Genomic DNA, 9,949 nt, shown 5'->3' on the forward strand with positions numbered 1-9,949 from the left:
TAACATGGTAAAGTTACTTATACTTTCTAAATTTTTTTTTTTTTTTTTTTTCCTTTTTGTCTTTTTTCGTGTCCGGCAACAGATCGCAACCCTCAGTGTCGCGCCCGTACCGGACCGGGACCAGCAACGGGATCGCAACCCTCGGCATCGCGCCCGCACCTCGCTCAGCCAGTGAGCGGGAACCAGTCTGTATGTGGGATCTGAACCCTCGGTAGGAGCGCCGCCGCGCCACCGGGCCGGCCCATACTTTCTAAAGTTTTATTTCCTTATTTTTCAAACATATGAAACATACACACACATAACTATATAAATTGTGCTGCATAATGCCTGACAGAAGAATTCTGCAGCTAACATCTACGTGCTGGTAAAGCATAATGGCTTAGAAATGTGACTATTAGTGTCAAATCCCAACTCTGCCACTTACTTAGCTGCAAGTTATTTAATATCTCTAAGCCTCAATTTTATAAGTATAAACTAGAACTATTAATGGGTTTTGTGAGATTTAAAGAACTTAGTACAGTATTTGGCCCACAGTAAACACAATAAATGTTTTCTATTATATTATCTTAATTAAGCATAGAAGGCATTAAAATAATGTATTAGCTACCCTATCATGTACTCAGAATTAGCAAAAACTAATAACCAGCATTCTCAAAGGGCCAATCAATGTACAATTAATCATGTCCTTCACCTCCTTTTTTGCATATTTGATATGATAACTGATTAAACCATTTCTTAAACAGAAGCTAATGTAATACAACCTATGGGGAAAAAATAATACTTTAAAAAAACAAACTACCATCCAGAAGACACTAAAAAATGACTTACTATTGGAAGCAGGGAAAAAACGTTTTTAACTATAGTCTGATTACTAAAGTCTGAGAAAAAATGGATCCTATAAAAAAAGAAAAATACAAATAAAGAACAGGCTAATAATAAAAAGCAAGAAGAAATTTTTTTAAATGGAGATTGTTAAATGAAGAAAGAATTGATAAATGAAACAGATGTGGAGGACACTTGAGAGCAGTTAGAATGCAGAGTTACAAAAAAAAAAAAGAAGAGATGAAAACAATAAAGAGGCATTTCGTAAAATCCTACAACTAACATCCTACTTAATTATGAAAGACTAAATGCTTTCTTCCTAAAACTTGGGAACAAGGCAAAGATGTTCAGACTTACCACTCTTATTCAGTATCATACTGGAAGTCCTAGTCAGTAAAATAAGGCAAGAAAAACAAACAAAAGCTGTATAGGTTGGAAAGGAAGAAATAAAACTATTCACAGATGATATGACTACCTAGAAATCATAGAAAGAAAATCACAAGGAATCCACAAAAAAAAACTGCTATAACTAATTAGTGGATTTACCAAGGTCAAAGGAGAGAAGGTCAATATAGAAAAATCAATTGTATTTCTAAATAATAGCAATAAACAATTGGAAACCAAAATTTTAAAAAGAGTATCACTTATAACAGCTCAAAAGAAAATAAAACATGTAGGTACAAATCTAACAAAACGTGCAGGATCTGTATGTTGAAAATAAAAAACACTGATGAAAGAATTCAAAGACAACCTAAATGGAGAGATGCAGTCAATACTGTTAAAAAGTCATTTCCACATAAAGTGACCTATAAATTAAACACAAATTCAACCAGTACCCCAGCAGGATTTTTTTGTAGATATAGTCATCAGTACAGATTTCAAGGAAATCTGATTTTCAAATTTATATGGAAAAACAAAGAAACTAGAATAGCCAAAACAATTACAAAAAAAAAGAACAAAGTTAAGCATACTCACACTACCTGATCTTAAAACTTACTATAAAGCTACAGTAATTAAGGCAGTGCAATATAGGCATGAAGATAGACAAACAGATCGATGAAATCAAATAAAGAGTCCAAAAAAAGACACACAAATAAGTCAAATGATTTTTGACGAAGGGCAGGGAAATTCAGTAATGAAAGGATAATGTTATTAACAAATTATGCAGGAACAAATGCACATCCACATGCAGAAAAAATGAATTCTGACCAGCACTTTACGTATTACACAAAATTAACTCAAAATGGATCAAAGACCTAAATGTAAAACATAGACATATAAAACATTTTGAAGAAAACAAAAGAGAATATCTTTGTGACATTGGATTAGACTACAAATTCTTAGATACAAAACCAAAAGTAGGATCAGGGAAAGAAAAAAATGGATATATCAGATTTCATCAGAATTAAAAGCTTTTGCTCTGGGAAAGACACTGTTAAGAGAATGATAAAGGAAAGTTACACATGAGAGAAAATATCTGCAAATCACCTATTTGACAAAGGACCTATACAAAATATATAAAGAACTCACACACTTAAGAGAACAAAAACAAACACCTGCCACACACTGTAACAACCAAAAAAATCCCCATGCCTTTCCCTATGCTAGGATTTATACCTGTGATTGTTCTTTATATTAATATAATAAGACTTCTGTCATAATGTGAAAATATTATAGTTAGGCAAAAGTTTTGAATAGACATTTCACCAGGGAAGACATGGTTAACAAGTAAATACATAAAAGACCATCAACATAATTTGTTATTAGGAAAACACAAATTAAAAACACAACATACCACTACAAACCTAATAGAATGGTTTTAATAAAAACAACTGACATTACCAAGCACTGACAAGGATTTGGAACTACTGAAACTTTCATATATTGCTGGTAAATGCAAAATAATACCAATCCTTCACAAATTCTTCCAGAAAATAGAGGAGTAGAGAGCAACACTTCACAACTAATTTTATGAAACCAGTATTACCCTGATACCAAAGCCAGCCAGACATCACAAGAAAACTACAGACCTTCATAAATATAGAAGGAAAAATCTTTAACGATATATTAGCAAATCAAATCCTGCCAAATAATAAAAAGGGGTTATAAAACATGACCAACTGTGATTTATCCCAGAATTACAAAGTTGGATGAACATCTGAAAATTAATGATTGTAATGCAACATATTAATAGAAAAAAGGACAAAACCTATATGATCATCTCAATCTCCATCAAAAGTGAATTGAAGACTACTAAAGAGCATTATAACACTGTTATTTTTTATTTTTTACAGTGTCCATGTCATTCACCATTAGCTACTCAATTTAACAAATATTAAGTGAGCACCTACTGCATGCAAGGTATTCTGCTAACCACTAATCCAGACACATGAAAACAATTATATGATTCAGTAAAAAATTATAATAAGCCTTTTGTATAGGGACACAGATAAAAAAATAACCCATTCTGCACAAGCATTCAGGGGAAAAAAGAAAAAGACTGTCACATTCCTATTCTTAAGTTATGGAGGCATATTTTAAGCTGGCAATTAAATTAAATCACATTGTGGTAGCAAATATGTTAATATGTGGAAATAATTGTATAGGAATATTGTATATACACTTTCTTTTACCTGACTTTACCTCTCAACAAAATATTATCACTTTAAAAACTCTTAAGGTATAATAATTTACAATGCATATTATTGAAAAATATCTTTGGGAGAGTATATCCTATACCTTGTGGGGAGCCAGAATCCTCTGCCTGAACTTTTCAACTGTTTCTTGACCCATAGAAGACCAAGCATTGACAAATGATTCTGCTTTGTCTTGACTAAGATGAATGTTCTCTAGTTGCTGTTGCAAAGCTGCTGGCTTCACATTGTGATATACTGCCTATTAAAGAGAAAAAAATTACATATATCCTTCACATTCATCAGATACTTTGAACTGTAATCAATACAAAATTATTTTTAAATTTAAATCAAAACAATATTTCATATTCCTATTGCAGATATTTTTGATTACTGTATGAATTATAATATATACAACCAAAGGCTAGAAGATTCAGGATTAAATAGCCTAGATTCTTCAAACTAAACTTTCTCATTTTTGCCTGTGTCTTAAGTAGTACTAAATCTACTAAATAACAAAAAAACTTCTTTGCCTTGGCTATGTAAACTGATGGAGTTTGGATTACTGTCCTCTCAGAATTCACGTGGAAATCTGATCCCCAATGTGGCAGTGTTGGGAGCTGTTTGAATCATGGGGGAAGATCCCTCATGAATGGACTAATGCTCTTCCTTAGGGGAGGGAGTAGTGAGTTCTTCCTCTGTTAGTTCCCGCAACAGCTGGTCGTTTAAAAGACCCTGGCACCTCCCCTCTCTTCTCTCTTGCTTCCTCTCGCCATGTGATCTGCTTGTACCTGCCGGCTGCCTGCCACTTTTCCACCATTAGTAGAAGCAGCCTGAGGCCAGCACCAGATGCAGCTGTTCCAGAATCGTAAGCCAAATAAACCTCTGTTCTTTCTAAATTACCCAGTCTCAGGTTTTCTGTTATAGCAAAACAAAATGGACTAATACAGTAGCCTAGTTAAAATTTCATTTATTTATTTCACTTAATTATCTCAAAGATGTATGCAACAGTTTTGTTTCCCAACTAAGAATTTTTCCAAGAAGCACTTTCTCAAAACTACCTTCATCCATCAACTTCTTAGGTAATATTTAATACAAAATTATAGAATTTGTTAACGGTGGTACCTCTTCTGTTTCTTACATTATTCTAGAACAACTTTCCCATAAACCCCATGCTGCATTATCCTACTCAATTTTCCTTTTCTTCTATTGAAGGCCGATCAACAGTAGGAACTACAGTTTTCTTTATGATCTATAATCTGTATAAGGCTGTAATAGGTACCTGGCATCTTGTCCTCCTATCAGTATCTGTTCACTATAATGCTCATGAAGCTACAGTATTACTTAAACTTTTATTTCATGGGTATTCTATTTAATCAACCAAAAGAAATTTATTGAGTATCTATTTTAAGCCCAGCAATGTGCTAGGATATAAAAGATGCACAAAAAATATGATCCTGGCCCCCAGAAAGTCAAACTCTAGTAAAGGAGACATAACTGACACGTGAAACAATGAAAGACTAACAATGTGCTCTACTGCAATGAGCCAAGGATAAAAGAAATCCAAATAAAGAAAAACTGCAAGCACAATGGGCCAAGGTTGAAGGAAAGAAGATGTGACTTGAACAGAAGTTTACATAATGAACTAAATTAGATGAGAAGAAGGGATGCAGAAGGACAGCTCAGTAGGAAGAATTATGACAATACTTCTTTTCTAAATGTTTTATCATCCTAGTCAAATATATCCTACCAAATCATTTATTTAATTTCTTAAATAAAATGTGTTCACTTTGCAAATCATTATACCAAGTAACAATAAATTCAAATCTTTTATAACTGTCTCAAGTCAATGAAGTCTCCATTCATATTGTCAAATACTTTACTAAAGCGGCTTAACATTAAGATTGTTTTGTAGACTGAAAAACTGTGGAAAGAAATCATACATTCAAATATTTTTTACTATATTGAAATTCTTGTTTAAAATATATGCACAGCTTCTATCTTGCACACTTTTTGTAAAACAATCAGAATGTTATAGATATCACAGCACTACAAATATGTAGTAAACAAACAATGGTTAGGAAATGTGAGACAATAAAAATACCTGTTCTAAAATAAATGATATTGTTTCAAGAACTAGGTGAAGATCTTGTTTCTCTAGAGAAAATGCAGCTTCAAGTTTTTCTTCCTCTTCTTCACTGAAACTGCTCTCAGCCTACAATACAAATAGCAATCTATTAGCACACATTCAGGTATTCAAAATTCGTACTTGACAGAAGATTCATGTGTTCATATATGGAATGAAAACTTTAAAGAAAAGCAAATCCATGGTGAAAGCAAACTAATAATTTGTAAATTTCTAAAATGTATGGCTCCCAATCTAGACTTCTGTAAACAAAGTAAATTGGATTAAACTAATTTCTTGTGATGATTCAGGTCATAATTATGAGCATCAACATTCTGTGCTATAGTATCCTAAAGAACTGCTGAGAAGAAATGATATTTCACTTCAGTAAAAAAACCCTTACACCTCTGCGCTTTTATATTTCTTGTGCCTGTTTTTCATAAGTCTTCCATTTCATTCCATGATCAGTCATTTCCTGAAATTGCCTATCTGTCCCATTATAGCAGCACCCTTATCCCCCAGTTTGTCTTGGTCAGGAACCCAGATAACTGACCTCTCAGAACTAGACATAAGGCATACTCACATCAATAGGCTTTGTATGAGAGCCTAAAAGTCTCTCCTATAAAGCTAAGTATATGAGGTTTTTTTATTGCATGAGTTGTGACAGCTATTTTTGACAAAGAGGCCACAAATATTTATTTCTAAAGTTCCCAGCTATGAAAGTTCATCTGACTTCCCTCAGTGTTTCCCAGTGCAGACTATTGGCATAGTAAATGGGATAATTCTTTAGGCAGGACTGTCCTTCACGTCGCAACATATTTAAAAGTCTCTGGACATTAATATCAAAGTACCCAGGGTGCCAGCAGTACTCTGCACAAATTGTAACCAAAAAAAAAAAAAAAAAAAAATCTCCATGTATTTTTATAAACTAGAAAGGACCAGGAAGATGGCCAGTTCAAAGAGGACGCCTAGATTCACGCTCAGGTGTGTCCATATTCTATACCTAAGCTGTCTTAATTTCCTCATGTTTATTCCCAACAGGAATTCCAAGGAACCAATCTGGACAAAAACAGATATCTTCTGCCTATAATGAGATTAAACTTGATAAAAATCAAAGTGCCAAGCTAATGACATTAGAGTGGAAACCAAATCTCTAAACCTCTTTATTGATCTACCTGCCTCAAGTACCACTGTTCTAAAGGCTCTGCTTATCTCTAGACAAAGGGCAACTTGAGAGAACTAGAATATACAAAAGGTAGCAGATTCTGAAATTCCCTGTCAACTTTAAGAGCCCTTATCACATTAGGAGCCCCTCTACAAGATCATCCCCTGAAATTGTCCAGGAAAAAAAAAATTACATCTTGCCTGACATTTTCTTAGCAAGCAAGTATTTATATACCTATTTTTGTCTTTAGTTGCTTCAGTTCTCAACAAGCACATCTTCTTATCTCCATTCCCCTACTTCTGATGGCAGAGGATTCAAGCACCTCTGTGGAATGCTTCAGCCATTCGGTTAACTCTAAGATAGATATTAACTTATTCTCAACTCCAGAGGTAACTGAGAGGGTCAGAAAACACCATCACGATTTTCCCTGCAAATGTTTCATCGTCCCTCAGTATGAAGAGCAAAACATATGTATAAGAGTTTCTTGTCCCATACTGCTTTACATATTTAAGAAAGCATGCCCAGGTCAGGAAATATAGCAGGATTTGTGTATCTATCGCCTACATCATTCACTTTTGGGCTGATTTGGATAAGGTTTCATACTTTTTCTTGAGGTTTAGTCTAAAGGGGTAAGGGAGTCAAACTGCCTTATAAGCAAGCTATATAACCTTGGGGAAGTTACTTAATTGATCTCTATCTGAGCTTCCTAATGGATAAAATAAGGGTAACAATAGTACCTACTTCACGTTGTTGTAAGGATTAGATGAGTTAATAATATAAAGTCATTAGAACAGTACCAGTCACAGAGGGAGCAATGTTGATGTTTATAAATAGCAAATACCACAGAATGTTGCTACTATTGTTGTTATTCCTCCTCTCTTTCCATCTACATCCCAAATTACAGTCAGAAATTTAGAGGACCTACATTTGTTTTGTGTTTCTTGTGGCAAAGAAGGAATTAATTCTAAGAATATTTACTGAGTGCCAAATGTATAAGCAGCAATGTGTTAGGTACAGGAAACATAAAGATGAGTAAGAACTGATCCTCGAGATATTTAAGGCCAGAGAAAGGAAGAGTGTGAAGAGGTTTAGAAATCTGGTTGCTCTCTAATCATGAAACAATCTCTAATCATGATGCAGAACTAAAGTGAGGTGAGAATGTTTAGAAACACGGAAAAGAGAACAACAAACTCTGCAGAAAGTGAGATGTGAAATCCTTGTAAGATGAATAGTTTACTCACTAAAGAAGGGAAGAAGAACATTTGTAGGTAAGAAGAGTATATGCACAGACACATAGGTGAAAAATTTTATGGCATGTAGTAGTAAATGAGCACTGTACAGTGTGACTGCAGCACTTGCAAAGTGGGGAGAATGTAGATTGCAGTCATTTTGTAATGGGTCTCATGACATTATAAGACAATGCTAAGGATTTTGAACTTTTCTCCATGTGATAGTCACTGATGGCTTTGAACACTGTAAAAATACGATCTTTTTTTAGGAAAAAAAAAATTCAGAAAGATAACTGGAATAGTATTAGGAAGAAGCAATAGGAAGGCAGAAGACTACAGGCAGGGATACCAATTTGAAGGTAACTACTGTAGTCCAATGGAGAAATAATAAGGATCTGAACTAAGACTGTAAGGAGAACCTGGATTTGAGAGACACTTCAGAGGGAGAAAGGGCATGGCTTTGGGGATGGCTCCTGGCTGAAAAAAGAAGAGGAAAGTGCAACAGTCCCCAGTTCTCATTGGGTGGGGATGCCTGGCACCAGGCAGAGCAGTTAGTGGGTGCTCCATAAACAAGTTTTGGATAAAATTAAATTTTTGTAACCTAATAAAAAATTAACTTGGATTTGTGACCAAGTAGTGATGTGTAAAACAACCATACCTTTGAAGTAAAAGTGAAAGAGAAACAAAATTAAATGAAAGATTAAATATTGGTTGATAGTAAATATCACAGAATTATTTTTAAGAGGAAGAATGAAAGCATGAACTCAGAATTTTCCAAAAGCATGTTCCACAGAATAACAGTCCCAAAATATACACCATGATAAAACAGTTCCAAGTCCAAACACATTTGGAAAATGTTACACACTATATTCGCCCCTGAATATTTACCACAAACACTAGCATGTAAAATACTCTGAAAAGTTTCATAATAAAAAAAATTAACTTTATTAAAGAAAGAGATTCCCAAACTTTTGACCATGGACCATTATGATATCTTCCATAGACCCCAGTGTTCCTGAGAACACATTGGAGAACACAATCCTGGGCAAAAAGTTCTCCAAATAACAGAGTTTCAGTGGAATCAAGCTATAGAAACACAAAAATACAAACCTTCAGGTGAAGTTTTTGCAGAATTCGGGTGAGCAATCGAGGAAATCTTCCTATATCTATTGCATTTATCAGCGACACTGCTTTTTTCATGCTAAATAAATTCATAAAACAAAGTTTTAAAATGAGTTTTCCAAGATGAACTGTACTTGCTGTAGTTGTCTATAAGTTTTTATTTCAACAACTCTGATTTCTATATGGTAAGTCTGAATGAAATACAGAAAAACATTGACAGCCACCAGTAAAAGAGGCAAGGCAATCTGAACATTTCCAAAAAAATCCTTCCCAAAACTACTTCTGTTGAAATGGCACATTTAGCAAATGTTCTCTTTCCCGTGGGCAAAGCAAACTACTAAGGGAAGCTTGGGCTCTGGAGGAATGACATGAATTTAGCAGTGGATGTTTAATTACTTAATCCAAAACGGAACTCTGAAAGGAGTAGGAGGAGGGAAGCACAAGGCAATTACACCAAAAACATAAATACTGCATGGCAAATAACGGAATAAAAAAAAAATACTACACACAAAGTCATTTGGGGTCACTAATTACACAGTTGTTTTAAAACCTTGTGTCAATTGTAATAATCAACTTTTAATGATGTGAAAGGAACAATTCCACTGCACCATATTGAATTTACTGATGTAGGGTATATTCACCGTGACATTGGTATGAAGAAAGAAACTGGCTGTAAGAACCATAGAAATCCAGGAAGAAGGAAAAACTATAAAATGACAACTCTCTTCAGGAAGATTTCTGCCCAATCCAGGCACAAAGAAATAATTTTTCAACTTCAATGATCTGCCATATATTTCAATACTTTTTCCGTATCCACACAATCACCTGCAATAGTATTTATTTTTCACTAAAT

At 34.2% G+C, this 9,949-nt stretch overlaps 1 protein-coding gene across 1 annotated transcript in view; it reads right to left on the bottom strand.

Annotated features, from left to right (window-relative positions):
* COMMD10 (COMM domain containing 10) overlaps positions 1-9,949 on the bottom strand; it is a 37,549-nt gene that overhangs the window by 26,509 nt on the left and 1,091 nt on the right. The window contains exons 2-4 of the mRNA XM_008571296.1: positions 9,085-9,175; positions 5,560-5,670; positions 3,562-3,717 (exon numbers count right to left, since the gene is read on the bottom strand). Of these exons, the coding sequence (XP_008569518.1) occupies positions 3,562-3,717; positions 5,560-5,670; positions 9,085-9,175 (358 nt within the window). The remainder of the gene's footprint in view (positions 1-3,561; positions 3,718-5,559; positions 5,671-9,084; positions 9,176-9,949) is intronic.

Source organism: Galeopterus variegatus, unplaced genomic scaffold, assembly GCF_000696425.1.
Source record: "Galeopterus variegatus unplaced genomic scaffold, G_variegatus-3.0.2 Scaffold676, whole genome shotgun sequence".
NCBI classification, from domain to species: domain Eukaryota; kingdom Metazoa; phylum Chordata; class Mammalia; order Dermoptera; family Cynocephalidae; genus Galeopterus; species Galeopterus variegatus.